The sequence below is a fragment of the Micropterus dolomieu genome, linkage group LG01 (genome assembly GCF_021292245.1).
Source record: "Micropterus dolomieu isolate WLL.071019.BEF.003 ecotype Adirondacks linkage group LG01, ASM2129224v1, whole genome shotgun sequence".
Taxonomy (NCBI): Eukaryota; Metazoa; Chordata; class Actinopteri; order Centrarchiformes; family Centrarchidae; genus Micropterus; species Micropterus dolomieu.
In genome coordinates this window covers 35,412,265-35,432,481 of record NC_060150.1, presented here as the reverse complement: position 1 = coordinate 35,432,481, position 20,217 = coordinate 35,412,265, and the positions used below count along the sequence as shown (strand labels likewise).

General features: G+C 39.4%; 1 protein-coding gene across 1 annotated transcript in view; it reads right to left on the bottom strand.

The window, feature by feature from the left end:
* cpa6 (carboxypeptidase A6) overlaps positions 1 to 15,737 on the bottom strand; it is a 22,310-nt gene extending 6,573 nt beyond the window's left edge. The window contains exons 1-8 of the mRNA XM_046049344.1: positions 15,363 to 15,737; positions 12,292 to 12,367; positions 5,974 to 6,098; positions 3,644 to 3,758; positions 3,196 to 3,297; positions 2,984 to 3,088; positions 1,333 to 1,443; positions 740 to 830 (exon numbers count right to left, since the gene is read on the bottom strand). Coding sequence (XP_045905300.1) covers positions 740 to 830; positions 1,333 to 1,443; positions 2,984 to 3,088; positions 3,196 to 3,297; positions 3,644 to 3,758; positions 5,974 to 6,098; positions 12,292 to 12,367; positions 15,363 to 15,478 — 841 coding nt within the window. The 5' untranslated portion in view covers positions 15,479 to 15,737. The remainder of the gene's footprint in view (positions 1 to 739; positions 831 to 1,332; positions 1,444 to 2,983; positions 3,089 to 3,195; positions 3,298 to 3,643; positions 3,759 to 5,973; positions 6,099 to 12,291; positions 12,368 to 15,362) is intronic.
* Positions 15,738 to 20,217: the final 4,480 nt, after the last annotated feature.

The following is a 20,217-nucleotide window of genomic DNA, read 5'->3' as shown; positions in this document are numbered from 1 at the left end:
ATTTGTTGGTCAATATTGTAAATTAGTAAGCATGGATTTCAGTCAGGCTGAATGTTATCTTAGAACTTGCTATGTCCTATTTTATGCAATGATGCAGTAGTACATTACTGAAGTATAAATATGTAACATTTCCATTATCAAGTGTCATCAAGTATAAATCCTCAACCACACATGTACTGCATGGCCACATAAACATAACTACCAAACAACACTGCCAAATATATTACTGTACTCCCTTTTCTCTGCTAGTTTATTATCAAATGCAAAAATAATACAATTTTGCAGACAGCACTTTCCCTTTAAGAAAAGAGTGAAAAGCTTTTAAATGAAGTGCCCAAATAGCCCATTTGTGTGCTAAGATTCCTTTGAGAGTGCAAAACTTGGCTCTTCAATTTCTTTCTGTTTCTCAACTCACACCACATCTCCATATGTCTGTTTGTACTGCAAATTTCTCAACTTTATTCTAAGGGCCCTCCCGTAAGGATGATGACTCAGCTGAACCCTCCAGCCACCTCCCACCAGAGACTAAATGACATTAAACACGGATTGTTTTCACCACAAAAATATTTTATACACAGCTTAAACTAATTAATAGACAAATAATACTCCATCAGACTACAAGGAGTGCCGTGCCAAGTTTGCAGTGTGTGTGTCTCCGTGTACTTGTATGTAAGTGTGAGAAGGAGATTCTGTTGATTTTCCTCAGACCTCAGCTGAAGTTCAGCGTTATCAAACTCACCACACCATTTCACCTTCCAGTTTCTGTTAGCGTCCACTCCTCTGCAGTGGAACTTGTGATTTTTGGACCGCGTTTTCCTCCAGAATCGATCCTGCGGGACAAATAAAGACACTGTCACACACTGTGTGTGTCCGCTGATGGTCAGACTCATTGATTACAGAGCTACCTAACGTCTCCAAAATAATCCATCTGTCACTCACTCAGCTCTGGTTGGTCTATTACTAGGAGTGGGTATGTAGACAGTAGTCAAGGGGCATACTTCAAATAAATAAGTGCAGCATAACAGCAAAATCACATTGTTATTGCTCTGCTATTTTTCAATTACTGTCCAAATTGTGATCCACTTGGACACAAAACATAAAGTATACGGCCTTGAAAATATTCAAAATGAAGTGATGTGTTACCAGTTGTTATTCTGAATACATGTACTTGCACCTGCATTCTACAAAGTATCAGAATACCGTAGAACTGTGTCTAAAAACCAGCTTCCCCTCCACGAAAACAAGCTAAATTCGTACTCATGCGGTTTGAAAAATAAAGTTGTCAACAGCTAGATTTAGTCTGTATTGTATATGTGCAAAGACCTACAGTACCGTGGTCCAGCTGAAATAATATCCATCCACATTGAAGACAGGCATGATGTAGAAGTTGAGCTGGTTAAGCAGTCGTCTCATCACAGAGTCATACTGGTATGAGTTGAGGGCCTTAAATTATGATATAAAACAGTATAATTATAGAGCATACTAAACTGACGACACAGATCTAGATTGTGGTTTAATCATACAACTGCATGTAAATACTGTGCTAGTTTTTCTTCCATTTTTGTGACCAAATCTTTAATGGTTTGACTTTTTTCCCCTTTTGCATTCATTATGGAGAGAGAACACATTAAATCAAGTAGCTGAAATATTGCGTTGACATTTTATTACACATCTATTCAGTAGGGTAGTCATATAAGCATTATAAATATACATACATTTACATTCACATAGTAAGCTAACCTGTTTGGACCAGTCAGCTACTGTAAGCTGACTTGGTAGGTCACATGTAGAGTTATACTTTGTTATGTTTTCATTATTTTGTAACCTTACATATGCTACCACAGGTTTTTAATGCACAGCTGCAGTAGGTTAATACTCACACTATAGATGTGGAGAGCTTGGTACTGGGCTAATACCTGCTCTTTCCTCAGTCTCAGGCCAAGGTTAATATGCATTAAGCCTTAAACAAAGATGGCACCCTGACCTCCAGTGGCTAACCTCAGTTACTACATTTGAGTGGGTTCACATTTTAGGGCACCTGCTTGAGATAAGGGGAGCATCTTTGACTGTTTTCCTGAGTCAAATGTTTTCCATTGTTGTTGTTTTTTCTTCCCTTCATTTATACTGTTTTTGATTTTATGCTGCTATTTGTCTTTTCTCTCACCTATTCACTCACTTCCTATTATTTTTTCCTTCTTTGAAGAATTCCTCTCTGAACTTGTGAGTCTGTATAATGGCCTAAGGTGAACTAGTCATGTATTTTAGTTTGTCTCTTTCAAGCACAAGTTATAACAAAACCATCATACTGGAAGGCAAGCATTTGCAAACACAATGACTGTAGAGCACAACATAACATTGTTTTGTAAGTGGTACAGTCCATTAAACCCTAGACAAGCTAAGCTTTACTACTTTATTTATAGTGGCACACGCGGAAGCAGTTATTTTCTCAACAATTTTCTACAGTTTGACATATTAGTACCTGTCAGTAGAAGTATATAATAAAAGAAGTCCTTAAAATAGGCTATGACTCAGTGCTCTAAATTCATATTCATAGGCTTTCCTTTAATTATCTTAACATTCTGGCAGTCATTGTGTTGCACTATGCTCCCACTCATCTGGCATCTAAGTAATATAAAACAAGCCATCAAAGGTTCTTGCAGTTAAAGTCAGGCTCTGGTCTGGTACCGTCCTCGCTTCAGGGTGTATTAACTAAGACTTTAAGGGCGTGTTGGAACTTGTGCAAACGTCTGGGTTAAGTTCAACATCTGAACAATAAAGGGTATTCTTAAGCATTTTCATAAACGTGCATGGCAAGTGAACAGATGTTCCAGATCCCAGGGACAAAACATCACAGACTGCTTGTGTTGAGATATGTGTTCCTGTTAAGACATGGCTGAAACATGCACTGATGCAAACAATGCACACAGTAGAAGTAGTGTTTTGATATTTACATTTGCAGACTAGAAAAAGAAAAAAAGACTACCTCTTTGACAAACCACTGGCAGAAGGCAGGTCCTATCCACTCTCTGGCATGGACGCCACAGTCGATCCACACAGCTTTCTTCTGATGACGACTTCTCTTTCCTAGCTGACAGGAGACAAGTACCATCAGCTTTAGAGTAGCACTAGTGTGCAGGCACCTGTGTTACTCCGTATGTCATTTTTCATGTGTGCGTCTCGTGCGTTCTCTCCTACTTGAAGCACATAAAGCGGTCTTCCCTCATATGACTTCCCGACGGAGAACATGTCAACCAGGTCAGGGCGGGTTCTGTTCATCTCAAACATCCAGCTCTGGATCTTAAGGACAGAAAAGAATGTAGAAGAGTGAATGTCATTCAAGGATTTGTTTACAACATTTTCAAGAGTTAAACATGGAGGGAAAAAAGGGTTGATATAATTTGCATTTTTATTTTTCAGGCAAATTAAAACATGAAAACCACTCTAACGCTGTGAAGTGTCTGAAGTAGAGTGCGTGTCTCTGTGTGTAAGAGCATAAGGTAGTGGGATAGAGACCTGTGGAATGGAATAATTGGGAGTTTGAGAACAACCTCAGTGACGATATTTGTTCACTTTGTGTGTGCATTAGATTAGAAAACAGAGGAGAGTGAGAAATCGGTAGGTAGATGGTGGGCTTCACATCTACCTCTTCCAGAGAGTGGTAAACCTCGTAGTCATACTGAAACTCTGACCTCCGCTTGCGCAAGGAGCGATATCCCGTCTGCTTTTCAATTTCCTTCTGTAGATTGGAGATAAACACCCTGTGAATGGAAGAGAGGGAGTTAGCCACACACGATGGCCAACCACTGTACCATACTCACTGTTAACATTAAAGTCTCCAACTAGCATGAGTTCCCTAGAAATGATTGTTTTAATTTTAGCATCTTCAATATTTCTGCCACTTTCCAATTATGGATACTTAATATTTATCATTTGTAAGTACTGTGTTTATTATTGGGCAATAAATAATTTGATAAGCTCGGTATTAAGCCATTAATAAGCCCTTTGGGTTGCCTGGTTACTGCTCTTAATCCACTTCTTGCAGTGAGTGAGTGAGCCAATAATAAAGAGCCTAATGTCATAATAAACCATCAGGCTGGAAGTTACTGTGTAAATGTTAGGTAATTGTTAAAAAATAATCCAGCAAAGTTTGAAGTTTGTTTTAGTTTATTTTGAAGTTTAGCTGAAGTTTATTATTTATTCATAATAGCAGAGTGGAGAGGGGGTTATGTGCCAAAAAATAGCATATTTAGTAAAAGAGCTAAATCAAAAGACAAAAACACATTATGGTAGAAGAGTATATAAACAAGCAAGAAGGATTTGCAACAAGGGCTGCAACTAATGATTATTTTCATTATTGATTCATTTCCCAAATTCAATGTTTAATCCATAAAAAGGTGAAGAAATCCTTCACAACTTCCCAGTGCCAAAGGTGATGTCTTCAAATGTCCATTTTAGACATTTATGTATTTACAATGATATATATGCCAATGAAAAGCAGCAAATCATCACATATGAAAAAGCTGGAAGCAGGAATGTTTGACACTACTCTTGCTATAAAAATGACCTAAACGATAAGTCGGTTTGTCAGAATAGTTGCTTTTAATTATTTTTCTGTGTGAAACTTTGGTCACATGGCAACATAAATGTTGTTATTGTTCTTATGAATAACTTATTTCTCATCTAAATGAATTTAAATATTAGTTAATGGTCATTAATAAACCCTTTACAAAATATGGTTAATTAGAAAGCGGTACCCATATTGCTACTGTAAAAGTAATGACTTGTATAGCATGTAAAATAATTGCATTGGGCCTCTGATGTGGTTGTAATATAAATTATATATATCTTTAATTTGGTGGTTTGATGGTTTCTCAGTGGCTTTCTGAGTGAGTAAGAGAAATGTCCTTTGCTGTTTCAGTTTTCTGCACAGGTGACATGTCTGTGTCTCTGCCCACAACGTTAACTCCAACTTGATGTGAGAATATAACATTTGCAGATGTTCCCGTTTAATAATTTGCTACTGTAGTGTCACTGCATTGTAAGTGAATAGAATATGTCGCATAGGTGCCGAGGGCTGGTGTGAAGCAGTGGATCAGGGGTCCTGGATTTGCTGTTGACTCATTCCTAACACTCATTATGCAACTGCTCTCACTCATCCTCTTCTTTTCCAACATCCAAACCTGTTTTCTATATCAGCACTCACCCTGTTTGACAGTTAGTTATGCCACTGCAGTCTATCAGTACTGCTCTCAAGACTGATCAGACACTATGCCTCTTCACGTTCCACTCCAACCTAAAACAGATGATGTGATCTCTTTTCATAGCAGCTATGTAGACCCCCATACTCTCCTAAAATACATCATACGGTCCTTATAAATACATTGGTATCCATAACTACTTCAAGAACAATAAAAAACATGAGATTAAAATGAAATTGTTGATGCCTCACTCCTTCAAAACCTAACCACCGACCAAAGACTCTCCCCTGCTGTGTGAACCATTTCTGAAAAATCCTCAGTCAATCAACACAGAGTATGGGGGGGGAAAACTCATCCTCGGATCTGCAATTCCTCCCTTGGGACATAGATGACAATGGAATTCTTTCTAGCTGCCGCTGTGGCTTCTTTGATAAAACTCAATCATTTCAACGTTAATTTTGATGAGGGATGGGGTAGAGAGATGAAAGGGAGCAGCTTGGGAGAGGGGCTCTGATGTACTGTGTGTTTTTGTGTGTCCCAGCTTTGAGGAAGTATGAGGTATTTTACATGCAAACTATGGCCGACTGCATGTGCAAATCATATATTCTGGCAGCGGAAAGCTGGGTAATTGCAACACCCTTTGGCTAACAGATGTGTCTCGGGGTTTAGGAGCTCTGCTAACAATATCACCAAATGTGTGAGAGTAACCAAGCAAGATTGCATGTGTACTGCAGTATGTCTCAGTATTTACGGCCGGTGGTCACTCCAGTCTTACCGATAGTCAATATGTTCCTCCTTTAAGAGCGCATGTAAACCTCGCGTGTCATTGCGTTTCACATGGACATCCACAGTGGCATTTTGACAGATTAGAGTAGCACTGTTGGGCTGCCAGAAGTCCACCTAAAGGAACAGCACAAATGTATTAGATCAGTGGTTACAGAGACACAAACACCCAGCAGGATCTTTCAATAAGGGGTAGGAGCGGGTGATAAAGCTAAAATACGTTATCATTTTCAATATCAGCATATTTCGTGATATAATACATCATCAGGAAAATCAACTGGGAAGCTGTTTCTGGGACAAAAATAATCTGAGAGGAGTGTTTTTCGGCTAATCCAGCAAATTCAATTCCTGACATGGAAAAATACTTACTCATAGTTGTGCAACAATCATACGCAAATCCAATATTGATCCATACAGTAGCAGTGCTCATTGGTTTTCAACCTTCAAAGACCTAATACACCAAGAGATATTAAAAGGATAGCTACCATGGTGCAAACAGTATGGCAACATTTCTTACAGCTGTCTCATGGTACACTGTATTTTGTTATATCACCCAACCGTAATGAGAGGGGTTGATTGATAATGATTGATTTGTTGTTTTATTTATCCTTTTTTGTCTGACTTGGTGTGAATTTATTGATGAAGGATGTATGATGCTGCCGAGACACAACAATCCCACTTTTTCTCTATCAATCGATACCAGTTCTGATAAAACAAAAACAAAAACAAGAACCAGTGCTCTGTTTTTCCTAAATTTAAAATCTGCAATCTGTAAAAAAAAACACTGAATTTTGCAATAACAATGACATGCATCTATCTTTGACGTGAATCTGTTGTGTTCTGGGTGAACACTGGCCAACGCACCTAACAAGGTCACCACTGACACAGATACCAATCCAGCATGTATCCAAGGACTGCCATCTTTTCTCTTTATATAAAAAACACCACAGTACACATAACTATTTCATCATTGACATGTATACTGTAGGTGTGTGTAATTCAACTAAACAAAACTGAAGTTAAGGGTTAAGGAACATATGTCTCAGAAAAAGAATTGACCCCAAGAACGACCTTATTATCTTATCTTCTGGGTGTTTGAAACAGCTCCAAACGTTTGGTTATGATGACCGAGATGTTTTGCCAAGACCTGGACGGTTTAACATTCCTCTCATCTCTACCTTCAAGCGATGGACTAAATCAGGGGAATGTTGATGACTGCAAGCGTTAACGGGGCAAAACACACTCTGACTCCCTTTAACAACTCGCAGTGAAATTACTCTCCCTCTGCTTTCCTCTCTACTGTTCGACCTCATATTAGCAAAAGAAATCCAGTCTTTCAGCGGCTGTTATCAAACCGTGATAGTCAGGTCTGTTAGCCTCAGCTGAAACAGACAGCCCACTGGCTATGCTAGCCAACTATATAAACACAGACACCATGTGGAAACTGATAAAATAACAAGAGAGAGGCAGAGAAACTAAAAGAAAGGAGAAGAATTTTTGAGTAAATAGGAAAGTGCTGATCTGCAAATGATACACACAGTAGTGACAGCAAAGAGAATACTATATATTCAGTGCTCCTGAGTGTGCAGACATGTGTGAACGCCCTCAGCTGGCTTTGATTTTCTATATTGCATGGGGGCAGAGACATGCAGGCTGGCACACACGCTTGTTAATGTGTCAATTGGTTTAATGGTTTACAGAATGCATACCAGATTAATTTAACTTTGGTTAGAGCCAGAGGGGTAGAAACTCTTCAGTTGGAATGTATGGTGCCCTCGAGTATAAACCGCTCTGCACTTCTGTGGGGTTTCCAAATGGTTAAGTACCCCAAATGTTTCAGCACTGCTCTTCTGTAAGCCAAACAAATCCAAAACACAGATGCCTAAAAGGCACTTAAATATCCCAGACCAGATAACACAACTCATCACAAACAATTCTCTCAATTTAAAATTTTATAGCTGCATTTATGAGCCCTAAGGAGGCATTCTTTGTCTGCATTATAAATCTTTTGCTGTTTGTGTGTCTGTATACAGGGTAGCTATAAATTCAGTTTTTGTTGTTTTGGTGGATGTAATATTGGCATGGGCAGAACAAGAAAGGAAAAGTTATAGTTTAATAAAAAATAGAATGGCTTTACTTAAGGCAGATGAGGTGAAGCTGCTTGCGTTTATATGTTTCAGTGTTTATATGTCAAGTAAAAGAAAACAAGTTCACCAAAGTAAAACAGACCACAACAGATCTACCTATTGTACGTTTTCTGATTCTCACTAGCTGGCTCACATGCTTCATAGCCCGAAACTGGATGCTCTGATATAAAAAGGAACAGGCCTTTCTTCCTGAGAGTTGAAGATCAACATCACTCTCACTTCTGTGTAGTAAATATGAGTCTACAGCCAGCAGCTTTGCATAGCATAAAAACTGGAAATAGGGGGAAACAGCTGACCTGGCTCTGTCCAAAGGTAACAAAATCTGCCTACTGGCACCTCTGAAGCTCTTTCATTACCACATCGTATCTTGTTTGTTTTATCTCTACTATAACAGCAAGTTGTAGTTTTACGGGGTGTTTATGTGCCAGCTTATTTCCTGGCCTCACGGTGACTTCCTGAAGTTCGGTTGTCAACATGTTGATAGCCAGCAGAGACCCCTGGAAGTTAGTTCCCCACATTTTCTAGTCCTCCAGCTAACTGGCTGCTGGCTCTGGGGCCACGAGATTGCACAAGATTGGTTAATTGTCCTTTTTTCTCTCCATGGTGCATTTTTATAAAAAAAAATTTCCTTTCACCATAATGCAGTTACTGTAGGGTACGGCTAATGACATGACAGCTCGGGGTTGCTGGTTGTCATGGTAACAGAAACTGCTCTCTGGTGTGTGAATTTTCAAGTGTAAATAGAGCTAAAAGTCCGTCATGGGAAAATAAATTCATATTTTCAAGGCATGCTGTGGTTTTAAAAAGTTTGGAAACCACTGCTGTATACACACAAAGCCACAAGTCCTTTTTGCAGTTGAATTGTTTTGTAGACATGCGGTTTTTGAAAATAAATGGCATAAGTGACATATTATATTATATTATATACTCATGACACTAAATTTAACGAGAAGACTGTGGTCTTGAGAGGGGTAGCATCTCCTTCATGTTTACTGCATTATCTAACTCTCAGCAAGAAAGCAAATAGGCGTATTTTAGTTAGGGGCAGATTATTATGTCTGTTTGGTCAGTCAAACAAATTTGAATTAAGTCAACTGATCTGCACATTGGTCATGCATCAAGAACTGAGGATGAACTTTTAAAAGAGAAAATCCACCCAATGTTAAATACAGAAAAGCTCAGTTTAAGTCTCTCCTCAACAGCAAAACAGACAGACGGTAAGGGTGATGTCCTGAAACTGTTCCATAGGCAGTAAATAATGGAATAACTCATTGGAGGTGACGACAGCAGCCATGGTGATTTTACTAAAATATTAGTACATCTGTTTCACAGATTGAATTGTGCGAGTTTCTCAAACAAATCTTCTGAGAAAGAGGAAAGGAAACAGACATTGCTCCCCTCAAACAACATGGAGCCACTCGAGGTTTCTATTTGTTTCAGTTTAATCTCTGAAACAATTACCTGATCAATCAATAGAAAAATAATCAGCAACGTTTTGTGATAATGAATTAATTTTCTGAGACTATAACTTCACATAATACCTAATTCCAGTTTCTCTATTGTGAGGATTTGCTTCTTTTCTTTTTCTTTCATAATAATAAACTGAACATCTTTTGGGGTGTTTGGCAATAAATAGACAAAACAAGCAATCTGAGGCCATCACATGTTGACATTTTTCACTATTTTATAGATGATGATATAGATGTTAAAAACATATGTTTGATTAACTGAGTTGATGGGATTAACAGCCATAAATTTGTTCTCCAGGAGCTGAAGTGGTGATCACAATGTCGCACAAAAGTAATTATTAACTTTTTGTGAAAATCAAGCATATAATAACACCTTATCTTGACAATGCGTAGCTTTGGTGAAGGTATTTGCTCTACTGGGTGCATTCAGGATTCTGTTGTCTTTATATCTGCAGGTTGCCCAGAGTTCACCTGCCATTCAAACAGTATGTCTATACAGAACTGTTAAGTTTACTTTAAACTTGTATTACCTGTTAATGCAGATCAGACTCTCATTCATGGTGGCTTTCACAGCTCATTCAATCTACCATTTAGACTGCTTCAATTTATCCTAAACTGTTGCTGCTGCTGCTGCTTCTAGAAATGCAGAGCACGTTAATTCCTGTATACCAGAGGATTTTTCTTGGGAATGATCTATCCACCAGATGTTTGGAATGGCATATATAAAATAAAGGTTACATGTTATGTCAATCAACAATAAAGCAAAGCCAAACAAAATTTTAAAAATCCTGGATTGTTACTTGAAGAAATGCCTTATTTTGTTGATTATCGATCTGATTATTGATTCTCTTGTATTTTTTATTATATTTATATATTCTGTAGTGTACAGTAGTTGTTTATTATTTGACCTCATGCCATAGCCTGAGGCACAAAACTTTGACTCTGGCACTGGAGGCATGGCAGTGTGGCTAAGCTACTGAAAACACAAGTCCACAGCTGTCCAAACACTAGCTGCCACTGCCTCGGCTGGCCTTGGAGCACCGTGTCCACTGCCCTTACGTACATAAAACTCCGGCCAGGTCCTGACCATCGGCTTGGCTCTCTCCTGGTATCCCTCAAAACTAATCATAAACATTTCCTGAATCCTCTTTTGACCTCTTCTGTTCTTTCCCTGCTCTAAGCTGTATTGGTTCTGGACCACTAAACAAAAGCCTGACATGAACCTTAATAGATGCCTTTCATATATGTTGTTAATGAGCCATGTGGCTGCACAAGTACAATCCAAGCGGACCAGACCAAACTGGAGAAACGGTCCACACTGTAGGGCTGTAGCCAGGATTTGAGAGATTCTGAGAGTGAAATCTCTGCAACCCTCCCAAAGAAAGTCTCAGAAATGTTTTAATTGGACTTTTCATATTTATTTTTCAATAGCTGTTAGCAATTATGTTGTCTTTTGCTCCGAACATTACTACATAACAACTACATAAACTCAACAAAACTCCTAACTAAAACAACAGTCGCAGAGCTTTGTCTCTATTTTTCCTATAATTAATACCAGAGTACAAACTTCTATCCAGGAAACTTCTTAGGGAAACTACTAGGAAAAAGACATAGAATGAAGTGTGAGATGGTAATAAAGGATAAAATAGGCTGCTAAAACAGAGATGCAGTTGAGAGCTCTGAAAAAGCTAGTAAGTGGGCCTTGTGTTGAGATTATTTCATAGCCCTCTACGCTACGATGACTTTAATTTATTTAGTCTTAAAATAATGGAATCAGCCTGTAAATGTGTACGTTTTTAACTGTAGAATGGAAATCTTGGTGGCTGCTAAACCCCCCAAACTCAGAGAAAATATAGAGAGGACATGACCTCAGTGGTACGGCCCTTCATTACCATTTGTTTTATCACCATAAAAATGTGAAGATTGCACTCCCTCTATTATTTAAAGGGATGGTTGAGATTTTTTGACATATGGGGCTCCGATTTAACCTCCGAGTGCTGGTATTGATGCGTGGATATTTTGTCTGTCTATGGACAGAATGGATAGAGATGTCCCTGGATGGACAGATAGAAATAATCTATGCAAACTAAAACAATGTGCAACGGAAGGTCACCCATGCTCCTGAGGCTGATGGGTAATTACTCCCAAATGAGTCTGGGAAAAGAGGCGAGGCCTTTGTGTCCTCCAGGGTTTCCCCCCTAATTTCAGTATCTTCAAAACACATGTTCATATAGTTTCCTAACATCCAGCATCATTATGAAGAAAAACTTTTGTATCCCCCCCCATTCTTCTCCTGGGGTTTCTCACTGAAACAAATACAAAGCATCCTATCAACAGTATCTCAGTGTTTCAGACAGGGAATATGTCCTGACTGTGTAAGATGACCACACTCGGCTGCTCCCTGTCTCTCTGTTTGCTTATCGCTCTCCCCAGCCCTCTGTCACATCATTCCACCTTCACCACTCTGTCTGTGACTGCTGTACAAGTGTCATAGAAAGCCCACATAACCCGGCCGGTGTGAGCAGAATAATAACATGAAATTACATTTTAATGTGGCATTTAGCAACAACAACAACAAAAAACAATGAAACAAAAGATTTTTGAGTGAAATTATTTCAAATGGTGTGTGAGAAATTTACAGTAAATAAGTCAGAATAGTGAGCAGTGAGTTTGTGTGTGTGTTTATGTGCCAACCTTCATATGTCCCAGAATTTTCTTGAGCAGTTGCACCTCCTCATCATTACCCGGCATTATCCTGAAGACTTGATCACTGAAAAAACAACAGAGCTCTTCTAAGTGTCGGCTTACTACTGGAATGAAAGTGCCCCAAAAGGGATTTTACAGCCATAAAATTCACTGTAACTGTGAACAGGGCTCCATTTTCACTAAGTGCACATGATTTCAAAAACATTTGGGCCATGAAGTCACAGGTAATGTAACCTCCTTTTGTGCTGATTGAAGGTGACACTTATAATAGCAGATGTTTGATGGCTAAAATGGGTGGTTCCTCTTTTAGAGTCCTATAGATGACAGGGCCAAACCCCAGTCAAACAATCTGTGTGAGACATCATTAAAGGATTATGTTTCATCGTTTCCAGCTCTGCAGGTAGCACCTGGAACTATTCTTTAGCAGATACAGTAGCAGCAGCTGTTTGACATTTTCATACGGTAAATACATCAATCATATACTGAAATGCAGGCTGAGACTGTAGATAGATGTGAAAAACACCTGCTTACATGTGAACAGTCTAGCATTCAACTTTTCTTGAGGAGAAAATAAATAATTTGAATTAGGAAGTATCATCAAGTACTTCAATGTGTTTGACATTGCAACAGGCACATATATATATCAGACTGACTGCTGAGATCTGTTTTTTTCTGTCATATTAATGTGTGGTGTTTATGCACAGAAAATAAATCATTCATGAATACAATACTGTAATGTGAAGGCAGAGACACTGTACAAGGTGTTGCATGGTCCACTTTTGGGGTTTATTTAGTCAAAATTCATTAATGAGATGAGGCTTAAAAAAAGCTGTAGTAAACTGTATTTAAGCACCTGTGGTCAGAATAAAACCAATGCTGCTTTTGCTGCTTTTGAGTACTTAATTTAATTTTGTTAAACAATAATCAAAAAGAATTTAATTTGAGTCACCTGCAGAGAAAAGCTGAATTCATTTGTCGTAGAATACATTAGTTATAATTCAATATAAAAGACATTACACAGTATTATTATTATTCACATGTTGGTCTTGGCAGATCATTGAAACACAAACTGTAAGTCAATAGAGAAGCTTGACAGCGTTTCTAACTCAATCTGCAAACCAGATCTTTTATACAGCCGTGCTACACAACAACTCTTTATCCTCATCATGAATCTTACATAGTGTTGCTTTTACTCTGCAGATTACACTTCCTGGGGTTTAGCCTTAAAACCAACACGCTGCCAATAATACATTGCAGCCTCTTAATTATGGACTCTCAGTGTCAGCCCAGTTACCTGTCTGTCTGCCAGGTTGGGTATGAGTCCACTTTCATGTTTTCTAAACCTCTTTCTTCCTCTCTCTTGGTGTCTTCATCTCTAATGTTTCACTTATTTCAAAGAGCTTTTTGCAATGTGTCGCACAGGAAGTTGGGCCCCCTAAACAAAGGTGGCAATAGGCCATGCTGAGGAACAAAAGTGTCCAGGGTGTCCCGTGTGAGTAGCCACCCCATTTCAGTGAACACAACACAATACCAATCAACAACCCCTAACTTGGCAACAGCAGTGATAGAATATGGACTTCAAAGCCTTGCTTTTGGAGGTAAAAATACCGTTGGGATGTAATGAGAAATTGGGGAAACTGATTAAAACCACTATTGTGAATCTAGACAGATTTCAAACTTCAAAAACAAGCTTGCAGTATGATATATTCTCTCTGTCGGAAACATCAGAGAAATGTGTGTTCCCATATCAAATTTATAGGACTTTTTTGTTTTGGTGCATTCAGCACCATGCACACTGTCCCTGAGAAAATAAAGTGTCTGTAGTTCAAACTGAACCATTTTCCCCCCCTAAAAGACGACGGATTGTTTTCGTTACAGTGTTGGCCTGGCAAAAGCCTTTTGCTTTGCATCAACATTACCAGCTGCAGGGCTTTCTGAGCTAAAGCTGTCCTTAAGTTGTCAGTCTGTTGATTCCCACGGACGTACTCTCTCTATGGATGGAAGCAATTTGCTGTTTAAAATCTGGTCCTTAAATCAAGATGTTGACTCTCAGTAGTGTTTTCATGATGTAATACAGTCCATCCAGTCAAAATGCTCTGTTAATGAACTACATTGTTTTACATGTTTGGTCTTCTTATTGGACTGAGGACTCACTGTATGGGCTGAGTAACGCAAACACACACACACACACCACATTACTGATTTTGATTCACAACGTTGCACTTTGGGATTTTTTGTGTCAAACCAGATTTGGTGTGAGGATCACAATTTATGGAGTATATCCAAAATATATGTTATTTAGGACAGTCGAGGAAGGGGGTTTCCAGCAGAGGTGGTCTCCCTTTGCCGCTAAATGATATCAAAAGGTCTTTTGAAAAGCAGACCATAAATCCTTACATGCCCCAGTCATGCCCCAAATTACTATATGTGTTATCCAAGTGGTCCCATTGGATACCTTAGCCTATTTGTCCAATTGCTCATATTTCACACACCAAGGTCAAATCCTGAGTGCAGCTACTGTTAGAGAGGTGTGTGTCCCACATTCAGCCTGATGTAGAAGTACAGTTTGACAAAAAACACTGTTGTAACACATTTGTCCTCTCTTGTGATTAGAACAATTACACAAATGTAGTCTGGAGTTGCTGCCTTCTTACAGCTATAATTTTTGAAATGAATGCTTTGAGCAGTTTGACAGGCCACTGGTGCTGCAAGGATTCTCAGTGTCATCTGTGCATATCACGAGCAATCTGAATGCCTCTCTGCAGCACATCACAATACCGTCTTATCCAAATGCCGTCATACAACAAGATCAGTCTAGAGTAAACTGAGAACTTTATATTATGTCTCAAACTGGAAATATGTCTCAAAAACGATGAAGAAGATGGGGGGCATAAAGGCTTTCTTTGTTCATTCTCTCCATACTCTCAACTAAAGATAAAGCCCGTCGCTTGGTGTGTAGATAGTCTCTGCAGCAAACTTCTTCTGATAGCGACAGTGGGCTTTTCCTGCAGAATGAGAGCTCTCGTGAGCCCCAGAAATGAATGGGGGTCTTTACTCACCCTGCGTAGCGGTTGTTGTAGAGATAGGCACCGACGGGACATAGCACGTTACTGCAGATTATCACACACGCCAGTAAAACTGAGGCGCGAAATGCGCTCCGATGGTCCAGCACCATCCTTGGCCAGCAGATCAAAGACGGCAGATACCGATCAGGCTACTTTTGCAGGGTGCACGCCAACTTCTCAGAACACCAATATGATTCAAACTCTAATGACTCGGTCCGGCGCACCATCAGCAGATTCTGGCAAAGTCACTTTTTTTGTCGCGCGGCGCTCTCCAGTAGTTGTCCTCTGACACAGAAGGTGCAAAAGTCGGTCATCTGGCACACGTGAAGCATTTGCCACCTCTTTCAAGCTCTGGAGGGAAATGCTGGGTTGCAGCTCTTTTTAAAATGAGGAGGACCTGAGTCACGTGGCCCGGTGTCGGCGAAGTTGGTAACTGGATCCCTGATCACCGGCGCGCTGTGTGTGGGGATAATCTAACTGTGCTTTTAAAAATGGCAAATTATGTGTCTCTTAACATTTAAAGTGATGCATTGTTTTTTTTCTGTGGAGACAGAAACTGTATCAAGTATCTCATCTTTATCACCTTAGAACAACAGACGTGTTCTTCTAGTGTGCTCAGCTCATTTGAAGAAGACAGTTATTTTCTTGCTTTGATAAAATATCTAAGAGCCTTCATGTCACTGTCAAATGCGCTGGCCACTTGTCCTTGTATACATACACGTGATGCACATTCCTAAAGTAACTGTCATCTGCACACTGGTGATTGCTTTTTCTGATGTATTTTTGTCATAAATTGACACTAAGAAGAACAGGATGTCCCAGTGATCATCCTATTACAGTGCCATCATGTAGTAGTCTAAACCAAATTTGAACAGTACAAAAGAAATGTATGCCCGTGTGGAGAGAAAGAAAATAATGAATCCAGAAAACAAAAATGGAGAGATGTTCATCCAGACTTCCAAGAGCCCAACAGGTCCTGAATCTTCAGATTCCTGCTTTGTGTGCCATGTGTCATAAGCAGCTACCAGCTCTGTCAGTGCTTTGGCCTGCCCACCAGGAACCCTCCTCTGTGGGGCTTCAGGTGGCTCTCCCTGTTATTCCAGGCTTTTCGTGCCTCCGTTTGATCCTCTACTTATCACCCAATACAGTGATTAAATGTCTAAGTCAACTGCCAGCCTTTTCCTTTTGTGATTGCATGGCAGCAGCACATTTTTCACATGCTTCTCTGCAGTGTCAACAGAGCACCACCTGTTTTACACCCAATTACTGTACAACAGACCCTAAACACTCCCTGCTCCCTCCATTCCCCTCCCCACCAAACAGACATAGACAGTAGGTAGGACACCAACTTTAATGCACAAGAGATGATGATGAGTGATTTTTTTCAGTTTATTAAAATGATTTTTATTGGGACTGAAAAGGTAAAAATCATCAATCAAATCTGAAAAAAAAAATGAATGCAATTCTGAGTAGTAAAACATTTTTTTCTGGTTTCCTGTTCAATCTTGCAACCCTTCAGATTTATCTCGCAAACAACAAAAGTTTCCCCGAAAGTTTTAATTCAGATTTCTACAGGTCCAGTGTCCCTTCATATATTAAATATATTACATATTGGTAAGAAAAAGCAAGGGGTAAAGATTTATAGTGCACTGGAAAATGTAATCAATGTTTGCTGAAATATTGTCCCAAAAAGATTTTACCATGGGACAAGACCAAAAAAGAAAAAAAAAAAACAAGATACAAAGGAGGCAGTGTGTGACTTATATTTAGTGCAATGGGGAGTCCTGGGAATTTTATTTTCTTAATAATGAAGGCGTTATATGGCTACACAAGTCTCTTAAACAGTGTTTTGCCTGCAATTACAGATAAATATAGATTTAGCTTATTACAAATAGTGGCCTCTATGCCTGGTACTAATTGATCATTTCCCACTATAGAGATGCCTTGTTATTTTTACCACAGCATCTAAATATTATGCCGGGAATCGTATAATACAACTTATTACTGGATTTTGATTAATAGCTGCGGGGACTTCTATATTAACATAAACACGGCCTTTGACCCTCCAAGTAAAGCCTTTTTGGCAGTTATTAATTCTTTTGGTTTCACTCAGTCTGTACTTGGACCTACTCGTAGCAGTGATAACACCCTGGACTTGATTCTCTCCTGTGTGATAGAGGTGTCTGCACGGTGTTGAACCACACTTCTAATTAAATTTGAAGCAACGATAGCCTGTCCTTCCAGTGTTTGCACAGATGTTTTGACTACTCACCATATTGGCCCGGTTACTTTAATGGCACTTAATGCACAGTTGCCTTCAGTCCTGGCTCAAACAGACATTAGGCGGGACAGGAATGCTGTTTTTGACAACACCCACTTCAATGCACAAAAGAAGTAGCTGATGCAGTTGAGATAATGATATTTATAAAACACAAGTGCTCAAATCAACAGAGCAATAAATATCTTGATGACTTGAGGAAGGGATTTAAGAAACAGTGGGCTCATCTTCTCCTGCATTTAGTTCTACCCGCAGAAAGCTTTGAAAGATTTATTGACTAAACAAGCTTGTGACTAGTAGCTACAATGGCTTTGAGATGAAAAGCTCTTTGCATGCTTGTTGTGATTCAAGACGTCACATTAACTCACTCCTTTCACATTTTGATATAAGAGTTTAAGGATTTGTAGCAGTTTGCCAATTACCTGCTATGTTCACTCCAAACCAATCACAGAATGAAGGCGTGTTGTTGGAGAAATGTTTGTCAGCAACATGCTGGGTCTACCCATGGTATGGAGCACTATCTGTCTATCCTACTTCACCCTATCGTTTCGAGTAGTGGATACGTGTCTAAACACAATGGATTGTATGTCTTGTATATCTGTGACAGTACTTTATGTGCAGCACTACTCAAATTCCAAATAAGTCTGTTTAGATTTCTGTTGCAGGAGTTTTAACATATTGACAGGGAGTAAGATCTCTATGGGATCTACAGCCTGACCTCAAACATAAGTATCAACGCCATGTAGAATAACATTCTGTACATTTCTTTGTCTGTGGATGACTTTTTGGTAAACAAAAGGATTTGATTATGCATGTCTATAGGACAAAAAAAAAACATGAAATACATCCTTAATTGGTGAATTAAATGCTTAATTCACCAATTAAGGATGTTTTATGATCATTTCGGTATTTTGCCACCTTCCTCAAATGTCCAGGCCCATGAGAAGAGTTAAATTTTACTTTTCTAAAAAAAGAAAAAACATTGGTTGATTTTGCTATGAAGTAACGCCAATGTCAACAAAACTTAAGGGCTGAAGTGATAGTTTCTTATTTACCTCATAGTACATGTGCAGTACTGTGAAGAGCACTTCATAAGGGCATCAAAGCTGACTCAGAAGGTGAATGCATCTCTGGTTTAAATGGCATAAAAATCCTCCTCTTTATTGGAAAATGTCGTCAGAACTTAAATTGACTGTACCAAGGTACAGGGATTTTTAAAAAAACAACACAAACCCAGAAAGTGTTTTTGAGCTCCATGACAGCTGCACACAGAAACATATTCATAAAATGCTTGCTTTGCGTTCCATGTATATCATGTTCAGGGATTTGTGGGGACCGCAAAAACGCTTGCATGTAAAGGCCGTTACGTTGCCTGGTCATTTAAGCATGGCGTGTTGGGCATGGAGACGTAGGTTGGGGGCACCGCCGGGAGTCAATGCGGTGGTCTCTGTGTTGTTTTTAACACACAGGAACGCAGACCTGAGCATGTGGCACTGCTTTGGGCTGTGGTCTGTGGGAAGGTGAAGAACCAAGCATCTCTCTCAGAACAAAGTTTAACCCTGTACAACCTTAAAGTGGCATAGAGGTCCAGTAAATCACTGTGTTCCTCTCTGAGTCTCAAACTGTGCTGAGGGGGTGTGAATGAACTCTTTGATAAGCGTGCAGTCTGAGAGCAGGGCTCGCACTGGTTGTGGTGGTGATGCAGGGGGGGTTTGGTCAAACTGTGGGGCTAACTGCAGCTCTTTGTGATGTCTTTAGGGCTTCTGCAGGATCTGAGACTTCCCAGCTGACCCTGTGAGCGCACATCTATGACCTTTTGACCCAGAGGGGAGTAGTAAAAAAAAAAAAAAAAAAAAAAAGAGGTAGAAGGGGAGGCATCGCAATTTGGCAACCAGAAGAAATAGTCACTCTCACAACAAACGGAGAATTAAGGGGAAGAAAATCTCAATGAGATAGACTGACTTTTGCAGTCACTGATTATCTTGAGATCATAGTTAAAACATAATTTACACTAAGCTTTGTTCAGACATGTGCAGCCCACAGACTACTATCGGTTAGATTACAAAGCACAAAGAGACTTGCTTATAGTAATAGAAATCAGTGAAGTTGGGACTGAGAGGCTAAATGAATAACAGGGGGCCTTGGTAGCAGAGCGCTGCGGTTAGAGAACAGGAGAAGAGTCAATAAAGTGGAAGAGGATTTCTGAAGAGTGTTGCCTGGGCTATTGTTGCTTCAACCATTAAGTCAGCTCACATTATTCAGCATGAAAAAAGAGAAAGGTTGTTAAGGAATTACTAGGTTATTATCATACACCAGTGGTTCCCAACCAGTCAGATTTCTTTCCCGGCTTTATTAAATTATTTTCAGGGAGTGAAAAGGTAAAAATTAATGTAATTTTGAGTAGCAAAACATTTTTTCTGCTTTCCTCTCCAATCTTGCAAGCCTTCAGACATATCTCGCAATCAACAGGTGTATCCCCAATTCCCCAATTTCTACAAGTCCAATGTCCCCTCATATATTAAATATATAAAATATTGATGAGAAAAGCTGAGCTGGGGAATGTAATTTACT